The sequence below is a fragment of the Paroedura picta genome, chromosome 16 (assembly GCF_049243985.1).
Source record: "Paroedura picta isolate Pp20150507F chromosome 16, Ppicta_v3.0, whole genome shotgun sequence".
Classification (NCBI taxonomy): Eukaryota; Metazoa; Chordata; class Lepidosauria; order Squamata; family Gekkonidae; genus Paroedura; species Paroedura picta.
The window spans coordinates 172,356-192,679 of NC_135384.1; the positions used below are offsets into that span (position 1 = coordinate 172,356).

Genomic DNA, 20,324 nt, shown 5'->3' on the forward strand with positions numbered 1-20,324 from the left:
AAGTGAGGTGGCGGTCGCTATGGCGACGCCGGGGAGTGGGTGGGGCTGCGAGGCGGAAGAACGGATGGGAATCCGCCGAGGAGGGGCGGGGCAGTAAGCGGCCTCAGGGGAAAGAGGGAGGAACCGGGCTGGAGGTTGCCATGGCAATGACCGCGGGGCCAACGGCGAGCAGGCCCCGATGGGGGCGGAGCAAACCTGCAGCCGTACCTGGAGAGGCTCTCGCGCGGGGCTGGCGCCTCCCAGGGACCCCGCGCAGCCTGACGCCGCTCACCTCGCGCTCCCCGGGCCCCCCTCTGCCTTTCCATTCAAGGCGGAGCCCCTGCGGGCAGGCCCAGTTCTTCAGATCCTGGCTTTCCAGACCCAGCCGCCCCTCTCCTGCAGGGGCTTCCTGACCCATGCTCCCGATCGATCCTCGGAGGCAGCCGTTCTGTCAGCTGGGCCACCCTGTAGTACATTCCCTGAAACAGCCCGCCCCGCCCCCCCCCCCCGCCGCCCTGCAGAAATGCAAGTGTTATGGCTGCTTCTGTGCAACCCACCAGCCCCCCTGCATTGCCCATTGCCTCCAGCTAAGAGCCGCTGTCTGAGCAAGCGGGACAGAACCTCTGGCAGGATGCTTCAAAGAAGTTCCTTGGTCGCTGCTAGAGTGGATGTCGTGTCCTTTATTCCCATAGCAACAGTAGAAAAACACACACAACTGGAACATCAACACATCCGGTTTTGTACAAATGCCCAAAGGGGAAAAAATCCCAGCAGCATTCTTTTCTTTCTCCTTATAAATCCTGTTGATCTTCCAGATGTTAGGTGCAGCTTGGCTCTAGCCGGCCTTGAGCCTTCAGGAAGGGAAGTTGCTCTTGTAGGCTACAAAGTTCCAGAGCTGGATGGAGGAGAACTAGGTCCAGCTCTTCACTCAACCACAGAACTTGCCAACAGCACTGGACTCTGTCCCAAGCCCTTCTGGGGGTTGGGGAGCGGGAGAGAAACTCCACCAGAAAAGATTGAACAAAAAGGTGACCCAAGTCTTCAAATGCCTGGAGATTTTTTTTTTTTTGGGGGGGGGGGCTTAAGGAGGGAAGGACTGCAGCGGAGTAGGAACTCCAGTGGGGTAGAATGCCAGAGTCCACCTTCCCTAGTGGCCATTTTCTCCGGGGAACTGATCTCTACCCCCTGGGAGATGAAATGCCCTCAGACCTTGTAGTTGGCAACCGCAGTGGTTAAGGAAAGCACAGCCACCAAGAGCACCAACTGAGATAAGGGATGAAGGCAGAAATTGCACACTGGCTGTAGTCCTGGCGCTTCTTAAGCATGGAATGTGCCTCCACCCCGGTCCAACCATGGGGCTGCTGTTGCTCTCTTTCGAAGAAGGGGGATGCACCCGCTCATACCACACACACACACACACACGGCTAGTCATATCCTCCCTCAATGCAACTCACAATAAGAATATATTAATCCTTTCCCCCAGCCCCCATGTCATGTGCCGATATCTTGGCGGAGCCCAACGTAAAGAGAGGTCATTCACATTGTTCAAAAAAGCCTGTGTTCAAGCTGCTCAGTCATAGAACAGAAGGGCTGCGGAGGTCCTACAAGACAGACCAACGTATCCAGGAGATTGGATCCAGGAGGTATCCAGGAGGTCCACTGGCCTGCCCTCTCATGGCCTTTCAGTGCAGCAGAGGTGAGACATCTGTCAGGTTCTTGATGCTGTGTGGGGGGGGGGCACCTGGCAACAGTAATTCTTGCAGTAATTCTTGCCCTGGGCACCTTGGCTGGCCCCTCTCAAGCAGAAAGAAGACTAGATCCCCTCTTTGTTACTTCCATGGATCTTCAGGAGACAATGTGCCCCCACCCCTGTTCTCTCAGGACTGGGGTGGTGGTGTAAGGTCAGTGAGCACCAGGTCTCTTGGTAAAAGAGATACAACAGGAGAGAACAGGCCTCCATCAGCACAACTCAGAGTGGGTGGCATCAGGGCTCCATCACTTGCCCCATGAAAAGGAGTGCACCTGCAGAGGGAAAAGAGCTGAGGCATCACGAGACATGAATCTAAATTTCCAGGGTGACAAGTCAGAGCAACAGCAAAGCACCCACTTCTGTTCTGCCAGCCCACCTGCCCATCCCATGCCCAGGGCAAGGAAGGACCCACCCCAGGCTGGAAAGGAAGCCATGCCATGGAGGATTTTCTCCGCTCTCGTTAGGCCTTCCTTGGAGTCCTGTGTTCTGTTTTGGGCACCACAACTGAAGAAAGATGTAGGGAAACTGAAGCGTGTCTAGAGGAGGGCTACGAAGATGGTGAGGGGTTTGGAGACCAAATCATATGAGGAAAGGTGGATGAAGCTTGGTCTGTTCAGCCTGGAGAGAAGGCGACTAAGAGCTGATATGATCACTATTTGAAGGGCTGTCATATAGAAGGTGGAGCAGAGTTGTTTTTTGTTGCCCCAGATGGTGGGAGCAGAACTAATGGGTTGAAATTAATTCAAAAGAATTTTTGGCTAAACATCTGGAAGTACCTGACAGAGTGGCTGCTCAGTGAAACAGTCTTCCTTGGGAAGTGGTGGGTTCTTTGGAAGTTTTTAAGCAAAGGCTGGATAAACATCTGACAGAAATATTGATTTTATGAACTTAGGCTGATGGTGAGTGGGTGGGCAAGAAGGGATGTGCCAGTGCTTGTATCTTGTGCCAGTGCTTGTCTCTCCCTTCTTTGCATACCCAGGGAATTGCTGATCGCCACTGTGGGATGGTAGCTGAATTTCCTCCAGACTAGGCTGATTTCTGGAGATTGGGGTCACTGTGGGTAGGCAGGTAGTTGTGAGTTCCTACATCATGCAGGCAGTTGGACTAGATGACTCCCGGAAGGAACCAACTAGAATGAAAGCATGGGGGAAGGGGATGCATCCTCCTGAAGCTGCAAGCTTTCTGCAGGGGGGTTGGACTAACTGGCCTATATGGCCCCTTCCCTATTCTATGATTCTCTTTGGACAGGAAAATGGGATACATGTGCCTTATCTGCCCTCCCACCTCGTTTTCCTGCAACTCTTAAGCCAGACATGGAAGATATTCCAGAATGAGCCGCAACGGGCCAGCTTTGCACTGTGCCTCAACTCTGCCCAGCCCCACCCCAACGAATCCACTACTGGGTTGGGTTATCCAGAAAGGGGTGGGTGGCTACCACTCCCCCCCCCACACACACACACACACACACACACGCTGCAGGTCTCCTCCCCTCCACTGCCAAGAAGTTCTGACAGGCTGCTTTACCAAAAGGGACACCAGCTGCTCTGAAACACTATCCTAGTGGTAAGTGGGGTGGGGTAGGGTGGGAGGGATACGCTGCTTCATATTGAGCCTTTATTGGGGGGTTGTATGTTCAGTGGCTGGAAGGCATTACTCTCAGGAGCAGAGTTTGACTGCCACCTCTGCAAAAAGCAGCAGAGAGATTCTTTGGCTAGGAAGTGTCCGGAAAGGAGCTGGCAGTGCTTGTGTGGAATAACAGCAGCGGAAGCGGAAGCCATGCACCCCCAGGCACACCTAGCAGGCTCTTACCTGTCAGGTTGTGCTTCACCACAAAGAGGAAGGGCTTGTTCATCACAACCTCCAGGGGGGCCATCCGGGCATAGACCACAGCAGCTGGAGAAGGAAGGCACAAGAGAGAGGCATTTCCCCAAGCCCTGAAAGCTTTCCCCGGAAGTGCTGTGCTGAGTCATCCCCCAGGATGCAGATCCCTCCCCCCATGCTTCCTCCTCCCTGTCTCCAAAGAGACAAGACTGACAAACAGATCATGACCCTTTGGGGGTTGCCATGGAGGAGAACCCTTGCTCCATGTTGGGTCAGATGGCTCCTGGCCAGGCCCTCCTTTGGCCATGGGGTGAGCTGCATTATGGACTATCCCATCCCATACTAGGAATAAAGGCAGAGCTGGTTAATTGCAAGTTGCCTGACTCTTATGCTCTCTAAGAGCTCTTTTGCTCAGTGTCTGCATAAAGGTGCAAAAATGGCATCCCGGAACTGAAACGCCCAATTAATCAGATTTCATTCAAGATCAAGTAGAACCACACTGAGACAGAAGCCCATGATCCCCCCCCCCCCAGCTCTGGCACCCACCTGTGGCTGAAGCAGCCTCTGTCCCACTCTCATTCACATCGATCTTCACCTTCTGCAGAGCCTGGGCCACGAAGAGAGACTCTTGGTCTGGAAAGGAAATGGGTGCCTGTGAGCAGGCAGCAGGGGAGAGGGCAAGGAGAGGCTTCCTCCTGGGCCTCCTGGCAAGGAGAAGCAGTGACCTCGGAGCTGCTGGCCACCCATACCAGGAGGGAAGAGGCAGGATCAGGCTTCAGGCAGATCCCTCGAGTGGATCCCTTGAGATCCTGCAGAGCTCCAGGATCTCCCCGAGAAGGGCAGGGGAGGGATGCTGGCGCATGTGCAGCCTGGGACTGAGAAGAGGTTTTTTGCAGGGAAGAACCCTGGAAGACTCACCTGAGAGGCTGCTGAAGTCAGCTGCATGGGCATCAAACATGGCTGTCACACCCAGGGCCCGCAGCGGCTCCCGCAGGTCACTCTCTGTTTCTAGGGAGAACCTGCGAGAAAGGCAGGGTCATTAGAGACGGCCCCAGAGTAGATGCAAAGCGGAAAGGCCCAGAACCAGCAGGAAAGAGGTGTAACTGGGGGGAGGGCTGCTGAGGGCTCCGCTGGTCTACCCTACCAAACATAGGGCTGGGCAGACAGAGGTGCCAAATCACCTACTTGGGCAGGACCAGGAGTCGTGTGGCACACAGTAGGTTGCTCTTCCACTCGGCTACCAGCTGGGCATCAAGGGCGGCTGCCAGGGCTGACAGTGGGGCATTCTCAAAAGGGGCAGCGATAAACATGCTGAGGGTCTCCCCCTGATACGGCAGCTCAATGACATCATACCCCACTTGCGCTGGAGTGGAGAATTCGCCTGGAAGAAAGGATGGATTCAGACCTGGCCGGCAGCCCCCTGGCCAGAGGTGCAGAGCCTAGTGGGAAAAAGCATTCTGCACATGCTCACAGATGCTTATTCTTAGCCCGACCCACCCTGTCAGTGGGGACCTCCACTCACCATAGCAGAATTTGCCCGTCTGCTCCATCATGGGCACTGCGACTGAGCTGCCGTCCAGCTTGTGGAAGAGGCGCTGCCGGGTGGCTGCCACTGGGAACGGAGTCCGCCAGTGGCCCTTGAAATGGATGGCATTCACCAGCACCAGCCGGGTCATCTCATCCATGGTCCCTGCTGGCAGGAAGTCCTGGATCATGCCTGAAATGGGAAATGCTGTTAGGGCAACCAACTCGGCCAGACCCCTTGCTAGGGCCACGCATGATCCCCTTCCAAGGGAACCCAGGGCTCCCGCTTCCTGGCATCTCCCCTTGATGCACAAGCCTTGGATCCAAGCCCTCCAAGTGCCAGGCCCCACCCTGCCACCCAGACGACACGGGCGTCTTGTCCCCCCAAATTAGGGGAGGTGGCTGTGGCTCCAGGGAAGAGCCTCTGCTTTCTTTGCAGAAGAAGAAGTATTGGGTTTTATACCCTGCTTTTCACCACCTGAAGGAGCCTCAAAGCAGCTTCCAATCACCTTCCCTTCCTTTCCACACGACTAACACCCTTGCAAAGTAGGTGGAGCTGAGAACAGCTCTGTGAAAACAGCTCTAACAGGACTGTGACTAGGCCAAGGGCATCAGCTGGCTGCATGCGGAGGAGCAATGAATCAAACCCAACTCACCAGGCTAGAGGCTGGCACTCTTCACCAGAGCTGGTCCAGGTGCCATCCCCTGGATTCACCACAAGGGTCCCTCTCCCTCTGGAAATCCGGGCCAGTTCCCTCCCCCAGCCACCCAGGCAAACCCAGGAGGCCAGTTCTCTCCCTGCTTCGCTGACCCTCTCGAGCTGGACACCCCTGAAACGTCAGGCCCGCCCCTTTCCCCCTCACCTGCCGTGTGCTGCTGTACCCAGTCATTGATGATGCCGCGGGCCCGCTCGCTCTCCGTGAAGTTCACCTGCTTAACTGTCTGGCGGAACATCTGGTGGAACCTGGGCATGAACCCAGGGGTCAGCGGCAGGTCCCGCTGGACGAAGAGGGCCTCTGCCGTCTCCACCAGTTCCTCCTTGGCTGGGTCGCTCAGCGCCTGCTGCAGCCACCGCAGGGCTCGCGGAACACCCTTCTCTGCCGGGAAAAGACCAGGAGGTGAAATCGGGCGGCCGGGCGAAAGCCCTGAGGCAGAAAGGCGCTCGGCGCGGAGTGGGCGCAGGCGCGGGGGAAGCCCTCCCAGCAGCCCCAATGGCCACAGAGGCCGCCGGCGCTGGCCTCGAACTCGGCCTCGGGACGGGTCTTTCTGAGGCTGCGGGGGCCCTTACCGCCCAGGCTGTAGGCCATGGCTCGCTCCAGCTGGCCCCGCGTTTCCCCGCCCGCCGCCGCCTGCAACATGGCCAGGACGGAGGCGGCGCCGTGGGGCGAGAAGGCCACGTTCCGGTCCGGGGAACGCCGGGCCAACACGCCGAAGAGGCGGGCGCCGAAGTCGGTGGAGAGGCGGGCCAGGCGGGAGGCCGCGGGCGGCGGGACCGCGCAGGCCGCCGCCGCCGCGACCCCGGCCAGAAGGAGGAGGCGGAGGAGCGCGCCGGCCAGCGGCGACATCGTCGGGGAAGGAGGCAAGTGGAGCCCGAGACCCAAGAACGCCGTCGGGCCCTGGGCACGGCACGGCACGGCACGGCACGGCAGGAGGTGTGGCACAGTCCCCGCGACGGGCAGCTCGGGGCGGACGGATGGTGTTGCGGCTGCTGAGTCCCAGCTGGGCCGGCGCTCCTTTTATGCGCCCTGGCCCGCCGTGGCGGTGAAGTCACCGGCTGGACCCGTCCCGGCCCGGCCGCCTTTTTCCTCCCCCGCCTCGCTGGCGGCCCAGCCAGAGCCCCGCCGGGGGCCTCTGAGTCACCCCGAGTCAGTCCCGAAGGCCGGGCCGGGCGCGACCGGGCCCCGAGGAGGCCAGCCGGCCGGCGCGTGCGTTTTGTCCGCCTGGAACGAGGAAGAGCAGAAGGCGCCTCGCGGGGCGGGCCGAAGCGCTCCTCCCCGCCACCTCTGCTTGGCTTCCCTGCGGAGAAGCGGATTCGGCAGCCCCAGGGGCCGCCACAGAAAAGGCCCTTCCAGAGCTGCTGTTGCGGAGCGCGAGCTGCCGCGGAGGGGAGGAAAAGGCAGCACAGCCGGGAAGGGGGGTGGGGCTGCCCAGGGCCGCTGGGTCGGAGGGGATTCTCTGGTGGTTCTTGCCCAGGCCCAGTTGTGTTTTGCTTTGTGCTACTGCAGTTTCTTTTGTGGCCCTGTGGTGTTTTAGAACTGCAGCTAACACTCAATGCAGATTTCCCTGGCAGTAGTTCTTATTCCAGGAAGAGCACACAGCCCCCCCCCCCCAACTGCTGTTCAGCCGCTAGGGGTGGGGGATGTGCCATGCTCGGGATCCACTGACTTTGGGTTCTGAACTCAGTCCCATCCCAGAATACCTCTCCACCTGGCCCTGCTTCCCAGAAACGTTTGTGGATGTGCTGCATCAGCCCTTTGGCACAGGCCTTCCTGGAGCAGCTCCTGGTTTGCTTTATGTTGCTTTTGGCTGATTTTATTCCAAGGCCTGATGGTGCACTGAAAATGAAATGCCAGATATTCTTGTACCCCTGTAGAGATCTGGGGTGTGGCCTCCTTGGCAACCCTGGCTGTAGTTCTGGTCAGTGCACCTCCCAAAGGACACTGCAGAGCTGAAAAGGTCCAGAGGACAGCCAAAAAAATTAGGGGGCGGGAGCCCCTTCCCTAGGACAGGGGTCCCCAACCCTCGGTTCGGGGACTGGTACCAGTCTGTGGATCAGTCGGTACCGGGCCGCGGCTCCTCATCCTCTTCCCGGCTGCTGCCTTGGGGGCTGCCCTGCCACTTTGCCGCTGGCACACCTTTGGTGCTCTCCAGCGGACGCCATGGCTGTTGCTCCCCCTCGGTGTGACACTGCGCAGCTGCTGCTGGCAGTGCCCCCTAGCAGGTGGCAGGAAGTCAGGCACGCCGGCAGGAAAGCAAGTGGAGCAGGGGCTCAGGAAGCGGCGACGTCCCTTGGCAAAAGACTACCCCCCCTGGGCCTCAGTAAAATTGTCAAGTATTGACCGGTCCCCGGTGATAAAAAGGTTGGGGACCACTGCCCTAGGAGGACAGGCTGAAGAGGTGGGGATATTTCTGGGGGGCGGGGCATGATAGCACTTTATGACGTCATTCATGGGATAGAAAGAGTGGGCAGAGGAAGCTTTTCCTCCCTCTCCCAACACACTAGAACTTGAGGGCCTCCATTGCAACTGATGGGCAGTAGGTTCAGGATGGACCAAAGGAAATACTACTTTACATAGAGAGTGATTCAAATGTGGAATTCACTGCCAGTGGATGAAGTGATAGCCATAGGAATAGACAGCATTAAAAGGGGGGTATTGATAGATTCAGGGCAGAGTAATCTGTCAATGGTTACTAGTCATGGCGACTGAGAGGGTCCCTCCACATTCATAGGCCCCCAGTCCTCTGCATCTCAGAGCCACGAGGCAACGTGAGGGGAAGACTATGACCGCTCTGCCCCGTTTCTAGCCCTCTGGAAGAACAGGTTGGCTACTGTGTGAGACAGGAGGAGGAGGGAGAGGCCTGGACCTCTGACCTCTCTCTGTTCCTGGCACTTGTGCTGCACATACCCAGTCATCCATCTTGTCTAATATCAGGGGAAGGCATTGAACTCTGTGCCCTGTTGTTGGCCCTCACACATAGACACACACACACACACACACACACACAATTTAACAGAAAATCCCATAAAGGGTAGAGCTGAAAGACTACCAAACACAAGTCATACAGTCTGTGACCGTTACTGCATAAGAGGAAGAGTGCAAGCACTCGAAAACTCACACCTTGAATAAATCTTTATTGTTCTTAAAGGTGCCACTGCACTCTGATTTTGTTTTGTTGTGCATGAAACTTAAACATGGTCACACATCCTTCCTCGAGTGCTTCTCTGGGGGGCGAGTCTCATGCCCCATCCAAACTACTGGGCAGGCAGTGACAAAGCCCCTTTCAGCCATGAGGAATGTCCTGTGACCTTTGGTCAGCTGCTCACTCTTTCGGTCACAGCCAAACCTACCACACAAGGTTGTTGTGAGAATAAAATGAGGGAGGTGAGAAATAGGGATGCTGCCCTTGTAGGCGGAGGATATGAAAGCCCAACCTTGGGTGATTCTGCACAGGGAGAAATGCCAGTCCCTCTCTTGGCCCTCCCTTCTGATAGCTGCAAGCACCTTTTGGTTCTGTGCCCTTTAACCCCTGGACCTGACCAGAAACATGAAGGCAGAGGGGACTCAAAAGCTTTGCTCCCAGTTCCTGGTTCCCAATCTGCCCCAGGGAGAGGACATGAGGCCTGCAGGGAAGGGTGGAGGGGGTGTCCTGGCCTCTGGCCATTTCACCCCCTTGCAATAGAGAGGGAGGGGGGTCTCTCTGTGCAGGGTTTGGAGCTTTGCCACGCCCTCCCTCCCTCCCTGCCTCCTGCTGCTTGGTCCACAATGGTTCCTGCCTTCCCAAGGCTTTGGACTCAGAGCCCTCGAGCTTTTCATGCTGCCGCTGCTGCTTTCTACTGCTACATCATCACAGAGCCAGAAATGCTAAGTGCTCCCCCCCCTCCAGCCTTCTGCCGCAAGGCCTTGACTCAGCACACGTGGACGGCTGTTGCTGGCCGGCTGTCTCCATGACAAAACCAGACATCAACTGCTGAGAAAGACTTTCCACGCCCTTCCCCCCATGAACCCTGTCCCCTCGCTGCGAGGGTGAGAATCCCAGGGAACTTTGCGGGTGGGGTGGGTGGGGCCTCCCCTTAGGAGGACCTACAGAGGGGCAGGCAGGAAACTTTTGAGGTTGGGGGAGCCTCTTGCTCTAGTCACCTGAGCTGAACCAGGCGGCCCAGTCCCCAGGATATGTTACGGTTCCTTAATAGGGATGGAATAGTACTCTGGCCATGCCCAGAGGGTCTTCCACATCTGAAGATACCTCTACCCAAGTCAGACAGTCCAGCTCCCAGGGTCTCATGCCCAGAAAGACCTCCTTTTCTAAAGAACCTCAGAAGAGTCCAGCTGGATCAGCCTGGTGAAGGTCCTGCCCTGCCCAGAGGCCCACAGGTCCTTTGTAGGGCTGCACTAACAGGGCAGAGAGGCCAAGGCCTTCCCCTGAGGTCACCTCCCGGCAGGCTCTGACCATGGAATTTCCCATTAGTCACCATGGCTAGTTGCTGCTGATAGACCTCTCTCTCTTCCACCGGTCAGTCCAAGCCCCTTTTAAGGCTCTCTCTGTTTGTGGCCCTCACCACATCCTCCCACACAGGATTCCACACTCTAATCTCTCCATGAGTAAAGGGGCATTTCCTTTTGTCCGTTCTTTCCTATTTCCCAACAACTTCGTGGGGAGCATTCCTCTGCCCTCTGCATTATTTCAGGAACCTCTGGTGGGTCTGTGTCCAGTGGGGTCAAGACCTCAGCCAGGGGCTTTCCAGGGAAGCGGGAAGCAGCAGGGGGTGGCATGGCCTTCCCAGTGCCCAGTCTGCTTGGCTTCCAAGGTCTGACATGCTGTGCCCCGTCCCCCGCTCTGTCATCTGGCAACAAGGCACGGATCCCTTTCCCGAGCACCAGCATCACTCTTTGCCATGAGGCCTGAGGGGAAGAGAGGGAGGAAGCCTGGGGGAGGTGGCTGGGGGGGGGCAGGCACTCGTATACCCAGCAGCCTCTCCTAAGCCAGCTAGGCCAAGCAGCCTGCCTGGCCGTGGGGCTCGGCCTCCCCGTCCTTGTGTGAGAATGCGAACGGAAGCAGCTATTTCGGTCTGGGCCCAGGGCCAGGCCTGGCAAGCCCAAAATAGCCCAGCAAGGGACACTCACTCTACAAATATCCCAGTCAGAAGCAGGACTCCACCGAGAATGGAGGGGGGAGAGCCTGGGCCCCCTATACACCCCTAGCCCCCGCAGAGGCTGCCTGAGTCACCCCCCTCCAAAGGGGTCCAGAGAGGGGGCGAATTGCCTGTGGGCCCAGAACATTCCATACCGGCTGCTCACCGGGCCAGGCAGGGAGGCCCGGGGAGTTCCCACACTGCTGGGCCCCCCGGGGGTGGGGTGGGATGGGGTGGGGTGGGAGGCAGCCTGCTGGGTGAGGGCTATGCAAATGAGATGCAATGCACAAAAGGAACCAGATGGCTGTCCAGCAGCAGGCCACCTTGGAGGCAGAGCAGCACAAGGCAGGCCGGGCACGGATGACCTGGCAAAGGACTCAGCAACACCCTCTGGCTGCCCACTTTTCACAGCCAGGCAGGGGCTTGGAGGCCTGGCTGACTGCTGCTGGCTCCCCTCACCTCCCCATGAGCCTGCTGAATACCCACCTCCCAAGTCCGCTGCTTGCCCTCCCTGTCCTGCTCTCTTCTGAGTCCACCCAAGAGATTGGTAGTCCATCTGTCTCCGGAGGGTCCCAGGGAGGGGGGTCCCAAAGACTGTTTGGTACCTGCCACTGGGCAGGTGGGAGTGCCCTGGCTCGAGACAGGCTCATGGGGAGGGGGCCACCCGCGCAGCCTCTGGAGGGCCTTGAGGGTTCTCTTTGCACTAAGGTGGCATCCAGTAAAGAAGGATTTGCTCTCACGGGTGGGTGGGTGGGTGGGCGGCTTTGAGAGGCATCAGACTACAGAGCATGTTCAGACGATGAACGGAGATGAAGAATGAACTTCAGATAAAGGCCTTAGAGAAGGCTGCCAACTCAAATGCCTCCGGGCTGAGGAGTTTCCTTAGCCTTGCCTGTCATTCCCACCTCGCAACCCTGACTCGTTCCTCCAGGGATACAGCAGGAGAGATGGCAAACCCTGCACAGCCTTATTGGCCTCCTTTGGCCCACGGAAAGGAGACGCTGAACGTAAATCAGGTGCCACTCCAGAGAGGCTTGGAACTCCACTGGTACCACCCCATTGGAATGGTAGGACATTCACCAGAACCGGTGACTGCAAAACCGTTTCAGCATTCGAGGGGCACACTTGGCCAGCAGAAAGAGAGGCTTTGGCTGTCACACAGGGCTGTTTGGATGGGCCAGTTGCTGTCACCGCTGTCCCCCAGAGCTTCCTTCCAGCCAGGTTGACTGCTCCAAGGGCATGAATGCTCACACTGATGTCTCATCCTGTGGATTACATGTCAAGACACCCCTGCACTTCCAGCACATTTTCCTTACATCCTTTGCCATCTGCAAAGCCAAGAGCCCACAGATGGCCCAAGAACGTGCCGATGCAGATCTGCGTCTGCAGTGTGTAATAGATGGCAGAGTGCTTCCCTTCACGTTACTGACAAGTTCACACCCGATCCCCTAGCCAGCCCTCTTACACTCCCCCCCTTCTTTTTGACATCCGACAGGAACTGACGGTCACCAACACAAGCCTGTTGCGAGGAGGAACCCTCTAGGGGGCGGCAGGTGACAGTGGAGGAGTGATAGGGCTGTGCGTGTCCTGCGTAGTGCAGGGGGGTTGGACTAGATGACCCTTCCAATTCTAGGATTCTACTATGGGCTCCGATCCCACAAGGATATCCAAAGACTGTTTGGTACATTTCTTAGTTCTAGTCAAGAAGTTACAGTCCAGTTTTGTTTGTGGGAGAAAAGAAAGGCTGGAACATTCTTTGAGTCCTTTTCATTTTCTGTCTTGGTGCCAGCTGCTGGAATCTGGAGCAGTTCCGGCCCAGGTTTTACTGAAGGCCAGGTAAGCTGGTCTGTGATGACTGATTCTGTTCGGCCTGGTGCCCTTGTCTTGGATCCTGCCCCCAAAAGTTGCCCTCTGTAATTACCAGAGGACACCCCCCCCCCATATTCCTGGATGACTGCAGGATCTTGTGCTGGTGCCAAGTGAAGAGACTAGAGTCCAGTGGGAAAGCCCTTGCTTGGTGTGCCCAGGGCGGCAGCTCCAACCGGAGGGGGGCAAAGGCTGGGGGAGATTTCTCTCTGCTGGAGGCCCAGGAGCACCCCTGGCCTTTGTGGGGCTCCGAGTGGGATTTGGTGAGCAAGGGCTCCTGCCGTTCTGTCCACAGCACCAAGAAGGGTGCCTCCCCCCCCCCCGGGACCTTCCAGGCAGGACTCCTCTGGCCCTTGCCCCAGCAGTGTGCTCTCCCCCTCGTTCTCTCTCTGCCAGGCCAGAGGTGCCAGGCCTCTCTCCAGCCTGCTGGGGGCAAGCAAGGGCTTTGAGCCTGAAGAACATTTACCACCCACGTATGGCCTTGATTGCCAGCATGGCTTTGATTGCCAGCTCTCAGTCCCTCATTGACAACCCACAGTTGTTGCCCCTCCACAACAACCCAATGAGGGAGCCTAGAGGCAGAGCCAGGCAGGGGCGAGAGAGATCTCATAATCCAGTGCCCTGAACAGGCCCAGCCAGCGGGGGGGGGGGGGGCTTCCCTAGGTGTCCTTTCCCCTGCTGTAGGGCAGAGTGGGGGACAGGAGGGGCTGGTTTGGTGCTGTCCCTCAGATAAGCGACAATGACCCCAGTGGCACTGTGGGCAGGATTCGGGACTTTGCGGCTGGCTGCTCTGGGGGGGACCTCCCTGACAAAGAGGTGCCTGCCGAGGGGAGCAGCTGATGGCCAGAGGGCTGTCCCGGTCCCCTGCCCTTGGGACTGGTGGTGGGGCTGACATCTGGACCCCAACCACAAGATTCCCAGGGCAGAAAGACTTTTGGCACCTGGCGCTCGGTGGGGCAGGGTATGCAAACTAGGGCTCCTTCTTTGCGCAGGGGTGGCTGGAGAGGGCCCCTCTGCTATCGGTCCTCACAGGGGTGCTGCTGGAACTCCCTCAGCTCACAGCTGGAGTTTGATGCCACTCCCTCGTCTGCTGTGGAGTTTGCAGGAGGCCCCCCGCCCCCAAGGTGGCACACACCACTGTGTCGCCCATTCAGGGGTGCTGCTGAGAGCCATTCAGAGGTGATTCTTGGCCACTGGTTGCTGGCGGGGGGCAGCTGGCAGGTAGGAATCCCTTAGGGTACTGAGCCCCCTGGAAGTCAGTTCCAGCAGCAAGGCCAGCAGCAGTGGCTCAGCTGTGAGCCTCCTCCTGGGCTCCTCCCTGGCCCGGATGCTGGGAGGCAGGGCATTGGGGTGGCCTGAGGTCCAGAGTTGAAGGACACCTGGGGAGGATAGCCAGCAGCAGAGCAAAGGCCTTGAAGCGCCAGCATCCTCCTGAGGTCACCTGGCGATGGTGGCCACACCCAGAGGAAACACCCAGGTTGTGTGCAGGGCGGCTTTCCCGGTGTTATGCAAGTGAGTTGCATAACTGGCAGCCGGCCGGCCGCACGTCACACTAGGCGGGAGCTGCTTTGGTTTCGGGAGGATTTGCTGCTGCTGCTATTGCAGCAACGAGGTCAAGGGGAGCCCAAGCACTCACCTTGGATAGGCAGGAGGGAGCCTCCCACACTGGCATGTGGCCCGGGGGGGGGGGTCACCTTTCCATCAAGCGGGAAGTGGCAGCAAACACAGCCTCTCCTTGTTTGACACCAGGCCATGTGCAAACGTGGGATCCCAGACCAAGAGAACCTGCACTTTCCCAGTGCCCACTGGCGGACGGGTCCAGCTTGGGGAACAGGCACTTTGGGCCCTGGGGGTCCCGACAGTCTCCCTAGACACCCCCCACAACCAGGAGCGGCGCCTCACAGGATAGCCCCTGCTGTCCTTCCAAGCCCTTCTCCCAACCCAGACGGGCCAGCTGGGGTCATGGGGTGTTTTGCTCTGCCCTCTGCTGGCCACAACAGGAACAGTGCCTGTCTGGAGGGAGAGCCAGTCTCAAGGATAGGCCAGGAAGCCTGGACCACAAGCATGCCTCCACCCACCCACCCCACATCACGCCCTGCTGCCTGTTCCCTGATGTCCACTGCAGGAGAGATGGCCTCACACACAGCAAGCCCTCACAAAGTTTGTGAATAATCATGATGCATTTATTTTTATTTGGAAGGTTAACATTTGGGATGCCTGAGATTTGTGCTGGACACAATCCACAAATTCGCTTTTATTAGGATCACCTAAGCAACTGTGCAAACTTTCTAGTTCTTCCAACGAAGGGCCACCAACCCAAGCCTCCCTCCCCCTTCCCCGGAAAGGGAACTGCCAGGTCCTGACCAGGCTAAAGTGCAGCAGTGGCAGGGGCAGGGCTGTTTCCCATCTTATTGGTCTCCCGCTGCAGCCTGCTACTTTTAGCACAAATGGTGAAAGGCAGGGTCCCCAGCAGAAGAGCGCCAGGAGCCTTTTGGAGGGAGGGCGGGAGGGAGGGTGGGCCACCATTTCCTGGCTCCTTTCCTCACAAGGCCCTGCTCAGGAGCCCACAGTCCCTCTGGTGGTCAGGGCTTCATCTCTCCAGCAGCTCAGCGCTTTACAGGCACCAGTGTGGGAATGTGGACACCTGTGCGGCTGCTGACCAGGGATGCTATGCAGGGTCTGCTTGGCTACACCAAATGGTCCACCTTTTTTGCCATCCTGGAACACCCAGTGCCTTTGGACAGGGAACTCCTCCCATCAGTGACCAAGCTCCACATCATCCATGGCTGCGGTGGGGTTGCTACAACTGGCTCCCTAGTGACCACCTGGCCATGCTGGGGACGGTCTGCCTCTGCTCTCTCTTCCCCCACCCCCCGCCCCCCAGGGCTGCTAGCATGTTCCTGGCACCAGCACAGTAACAATGTCGGCCCCAGTGCCCCAAATAGCACCACCCTCTCTGATGCGCCTCTAGCTCCACTGGCACACAAACTCCGCAGCTCCCCCTTGTTCTTTTGAAAGTCCCCCTCCCCCCAAAACTGCAGGGCCAGTAGGGACCCAGGAAGGAAGACTTCTAGCCTAGAGAGCAGCTGCATTCCCGGAGGTGGAAGCCAGGTCAGCTGAACAGTCTTGGTCGTGTAGAAATGTTCTCAGTGAAGCTCTCTGGGAGCAGCCCTCTTTCCCATCTGAATGGCCTCTGCAAGTTCTATCTTTCATGCATTCCCTTGCATCACCACGGCCCTTCCCTCCCCTGCCCCTGGGCTGCCCCTTGGCCACCCCTCCTTCACTGGCCTTCGTATCTGATCTTGAAGATGTGGATGGTCCCACTGCTCAAAGCCACCGCCAAGCGACCATCTGCAGTCATGGTGACCACTCGGGGCCGGTCAATGCTGTCCTCAGCGGTCAGGAAGGAGCCCAGGGGTTTGCCAGCACACGAGAAAGCCATGACCCGGTTCTGCTCCCGGAGCACCACATAGATGATCCCTGTGGCATCGACGCAGACGGCCCCCGGCTGGCACCCCTCCAGCTCTTCCTCTCGGCACTCGGCCACCAACTGGCCCTGGCTGCTGAACACGACCAGGCTGCGTCGATACCAGTCCGAGGCCACAAAGGCCTCCTTGCGGCTGGCCAGAAAGACCAGGCTCCGCTCCCGGCCCCCTCCGGGCACCACCCTCTCCACCAGCCTCCCCTCCAAGTCATACACCTCCAGGTGCCCCGCAACACTCACCACCACGCGATTGCCTCCCACGGAGGTCACTGCGTGGCTGGCTTGGCCCAGACGAAGGGCCTTTTGCCACACGAGGCCACGCTCCCCGTTCAAGAGGAAGAGCTGAGAGCCAGCAGTGAAAGCCACTTTGCCACTCACAGTGGCCACACTGAAGGGGGCCACATCGCTTGGCACGGAGACAAGGCCTTTGAACTCCCCCTGCAGCGAGAACCGCTTCAGCTTCCTGTTCTGCGTGTCGGCCACGAGGAGCTCACTGGAGCCAAAGGCACAGAGGCCTGTCACCTGTGGCCGCTTCTTGTCACCGGGGATCTTCACCCAGAAGCTGCTTGAGAAGAGAGCCTTGGGGATGAGCTGCGGGGCTTCTGGCTGGGTGGAGGGCAGTCTGAGGGGCTCCACAGGGGGGCTTGGCTTCTCTGGGCCGGGGGCATTCTCTGCTGGGTCAGGGGCAGGGGGTGGGAGCTGCTGCTGCTGCTGCTGCTTCCTCCTCTCCCCCTTTGCTCCTTTCAATGTGCCCCCCTCTTCCCCCATGGCCCTCTCCTCCCTGAATTCCAGATGAAACAAGCCCTGGATGCTCTGAAGGTCTGGGTGGTCTGCAAGATGCGGCAGCCTAAAGGTGAGGGGTTCCCATGAGAAGCTCTGCAGCTGCCTCAGCCTCTCTGAGATCATCTGCTCCAAGGAGACAATCTCGACTGCCCGGCCAAGGCTCAGCACCTTCCGTGCAAACTCCGCTGTGCTGGAAGCTACATGCTCTTGGAACGCCAGCTCTGACCGGAGCACTTCTGCGGCCTTCTGCCTCTCCTCCACAAAGCCCGAGAGCTGGCCCAGCACCTCTTCCTGCAGGGCCAGCAGCTGCTGCACCAAGCAGCTGCCTGTCCGCTCCACCGCGCCTCGGACACTGTCCGCTTGAGCCTTCAGGCGCTCCATCTGCTCCTCCAGCTTTGCCCGGGCCTGGCCGATGAGGCCAACCTTCTCCTCCACCCCTACCAGGAGGCCCACGACGAGGGGGCAGCGGGCCTCCGCCGCCTCCGCCAAGGACAGGCAGGGGTGCTCCAGGTGTGGGCCCAGCCGGCACTCCCGGCACAAAGTGGTGGCACAGGGGGTGCAGAAGAAGCGCAGGTCTTCCCCGCGGTGCTCCTGGCAGAGAGAGGCCTGCCGCTTTCGCACCTCCTCATCGTACTCGCCAGACAGGTAGCCTTCCATGTCGACAATGCAGTGGGCATGGGTGAGCCGGGAGCATCGGTGCCCGCTGGCACACGCTTGGCACAAGTCATCGGCGCAGTCCAAGCATCGTGAAACAGCACGCCGTCTGGCACCCTCGTTGAGCAGTGGGCAAAGACTGCACTTGGCCTCTGCCTTCCCTGCAGGGTGGACCAGGTCGAGGAGGCCATTGATGAAGAAGTTGGTCTTGAGGCCACCGATCCCGGCAGGAAGGGGGACCCGCTCCCGGCATTCTGGGCACTGCAGCTCCTCCTGCCCGCCGGCCAGCTGCTGCAGGCAGTCCTGGCAGAAAGTGTGGAGGCAGGGCAGGATCTTGGGCCGGCAGAGGGGTTCCAGGCAGACGGGGCAGGTCAGAAAGCCGCTGCTGAGGGCCTCCGAAAGGGAGGGGGAGGCTCTGGCAGCCATGCCAGCTGGCAGGGAACTCCTGAGTCGTCTGGGGAGAAGGTTGGAGGCCTCCTGCAAAGAGCGAGAAGCAGAGACTTCATGGAAGGGGGGGGAGGGTCCAACACCTGCAGACATGGCCTGGCGGGCCGGGGGGAAGCTTGGAGGGACCAGTGGGGCCTGGGGGAAGGCAGGAGAGCTCTGCACGGGCTGCAGTCCCCGATTCTGCTTTTGGCTCTGATTTCACTGCGGTCCATGTAAATCAAGCCAAGTCAGGAGGTGGGATTCCTGGAAGGGGGTTTTTGGGGGGGTGGGGAGAGGTTTTTTGTCTTTTGTGCCTGTGCAAGTGTAGCACTTCCTTCCCTATCAGCCCCCAACTTATTTAGTTGCAAAAGAGCCACAGTCCTTGGGGCCTGTACGAGTTTCACCATGCCCTCGGGTTGTGCTCAGCAGCAGAATGACAACTGCGCCCAGGGCTTAGCTGGAGCAAGAGGGCGCTCTATAGCCTATGGCCTCCCCGACCCTGGCAGGGAGCGGCCGGGAGCTTCGGAGCCCTTCTCCCCCCCCCCCCACCGCCTGCTTGGCCCCTGTGCTCCCCCCGGCCGGCCAAGGGCAAGGAGCTATTCTGCGAGGCCGGACGGACGGCGGAGGAGGGCCGCTTCCGCTCCCTGGCGGCCCCCGCTCAAAGCCCGGCCCTCCTCGGCGCTTCTCTAGGTGTCCCCGCCACTGGAGAGCCACGGGCGGGAGGGCAGTCGGCCAGCTCGGTGGGGGGGGGGGGAGTCAGCAGACGCAACCCACCTCCCCGCTGCCGGAGACTCCCCGGACGCCCCCGCCCCCTCCCCCCGCTCACCTCGAGGGAGGGCGCTGCGGGCCGCCGAGGCCGAAAGGAAAGCGAAAGCGGGCAGCCCGGCGGGGCGGGGCGGGGCGGTGGCAGAGGCCGCGGGACGGGATGCGGCGGGGCGGCCCCGATACTGAGGGCCTGCATCTGAGCCTCCCCTTTGCCCTGGAGCGTTAAGCTGTCCCAGGAAAACACGTCCCTGCAGGGCTGTTGTGAAAGGAACAGGGGGACAAGGTCGAGCAGCGTTTGGCGGCAGGAGGGACTGTCTGAATTTCAACTGGAGGGGGGGAGGCTGCTGCCAGGCCTCCAGGGATGCCCGCCCAGCTCAGCCCCACCCCCCATCTAGCCAGCCGCGAGGGAGCTCTTTGGTGTGTGGGCGGGGGGGGGGGGACGAGGACACACCATTCCTCCGCTTCTTTCCGGCAGCAAGAGACGACGTACTGATTGACTTCACGTCTGCCCCCCTTTCCTCTGCCAGGAGAAGCCATAGCAGCTCAAGGTCCCCTCCTCTCAACAACTCTGTGAGGGAGGGCGGCCGGCCAGGGCGGGTGGAGAGTAACCCGTGGTCCTCCGGACGGCAAAGGGTGGACTGGCACCCGGGTCTCCCGAACCCCAGCCTGACGTCCCATATCGCGGAAGAAGTCCCCAGCGGGGTCTCCTTCAAGGCACCGGCGATTCCTCCTCATCTGGCCTGGCCAATGTTGCGAACAAGAGCCCCCCCCCCTCCCTCCCTCCCTCCCTAAGACACTGCAGCGGCAGAGCCAGAAAAGCGACTTGCCCACGCCCCAAACCACCAGGGGCGTCTCAAAGAAGGAAGTGAAACTCAGCTGGCTTCTCATGCGTGACTCTCCCATGCCACAACGGTTGGCTATCAGGAGCACCCTTGGCTGCTCACCAGCTCCACCTGGCAGCCCCCTAGCTCTTGGCCCCCTTTCTGCCCTGCATGCAAACTCCAGGCGTGCAAACTGGGGGTGAATGCATGCAAACTCCAGGCATGCAAACTGGGGGTGAATGCCAGCTTTGGAGTGGGATTCTGTCTCTTCATACCCAACTGTGGGGGGAAAGGAAAAGTTGGATTGTAGAAGGATCCTCTCACATCCACTTTCAAAAGGGAACTCTGGCAAATCCCATATAAAATCACATGTGGAAGCCAGGACTGGACCATAAAAACACAGATCCAGCACTGGGGCAGGAGAGCCAGTTTGGTGTAGTGGTTAGGAGTGCAGGCTCCCCCACATGCAGCCATCTGGGTGACTTTGGGCTCGCCATAGCAGTGATAAAGCTGTTCTGACCGAGCAGTAATCTCAGGGCTCTCTCAGCCTCACCCACCTCACAGGGTGTCTGTTGTGGGGAGAGGAAAGGGAAGGCGACT

The 20,324-nt window shown here is 59.2% G+C and overlaps 2 protein-coding genes across 2 annotated transcripts; both read right to left on the reverse strand.

The window, feature by feature from the left end:
* Window positions 1–639: 639 nt before the first annotated feature.
* On the reverse strand, window positions 640–7,176 carry SERPINE1 (serpin family E member 1). The gene is made up of 8 exons (XM_077312904.1): window positions 6,363–7,176; window positions 5,938–6,171; window positions 5,073–5,267; window positions 4,736–4,931; window positions 4,469–4,569; window positions 4,097–4,183; window positions 3,539–3,622; window positions 640–2,001 (listed from the first exon to the last, which is right to left on the reverse strand). The coding sequence occupies exons 1-8, from the start codon at window positions 6,637–6,639 to the stop codon at window positions 1,964–1,966; spliced, it is 1,212 nt and encodes a 403-aa protein (XP_077169019.1). The 5' UTR covers window positions 6,640–7,176; the 3' UTR covers window positions 640–1,963.
* Window positions 7,177–14,942: 7,766 nt separating this feature from the next.
* Window positions 14,943–19,168, reverse strand: TRIM56 (tripartite motif containing 56). The gene is made up of 2 exons (XM_077313021.1): window positions 18,965–19,168; window positions 14,943–18,189 (listed from the first exon to the last, which is right to left on the reverse strand). Exons 1-2 carry the CDS (start codon window positions 19,097–19,099, stop codon window positions 16,072–16,074), a joined length of 2,253 nt encoding a protein of 750 aa, XP_077169136.1. The 5' UTR covers window positions 19,100–19,168; the 3' UTR covers window positions 14,943–16,071.
* Window positions 19,169–20,324: the final 1,156 nt, after the last annotated feature.

Coding starts and splice junctions, on each gene's coding strand:
- SERPINE1 (XM_077312904.1), bottom strand. CDS start 6,639: ATGTCGCCGCTGGCCGGCGCGCTCCTCCGCCTCCTCCTTCTGGCCGGG. Junction 5,268..5,937: donor GGTACAGCAGCACACGGCAG/GTGAGGGGGAAA, acceptor TTCCCATTTCAG/GCATGATCCAGGACTTCCTG. Junction 2,002..3,538: donor GGTGAAGCACAACCTGACAG/GTAAGAGCCTGC, acceptor TTCCCTCTGCAG/GTGCACTCCTTTTCATGGGG.
- TRIM56 (XM_077313021.1), bottom strand. CDS start 19,099: ATGCAGGCCCTCAGTATCGGGGCCGCCCCGCCGCATCCCGTCCCGCGG. Junction 18,190..18,964: donor CCGCAGCGCCCTCCCTCGAG/GTGAGCGGGGGG, acceptor CGCTCTTTGCAG/GAGGCCTCCAACCTTCTCCC.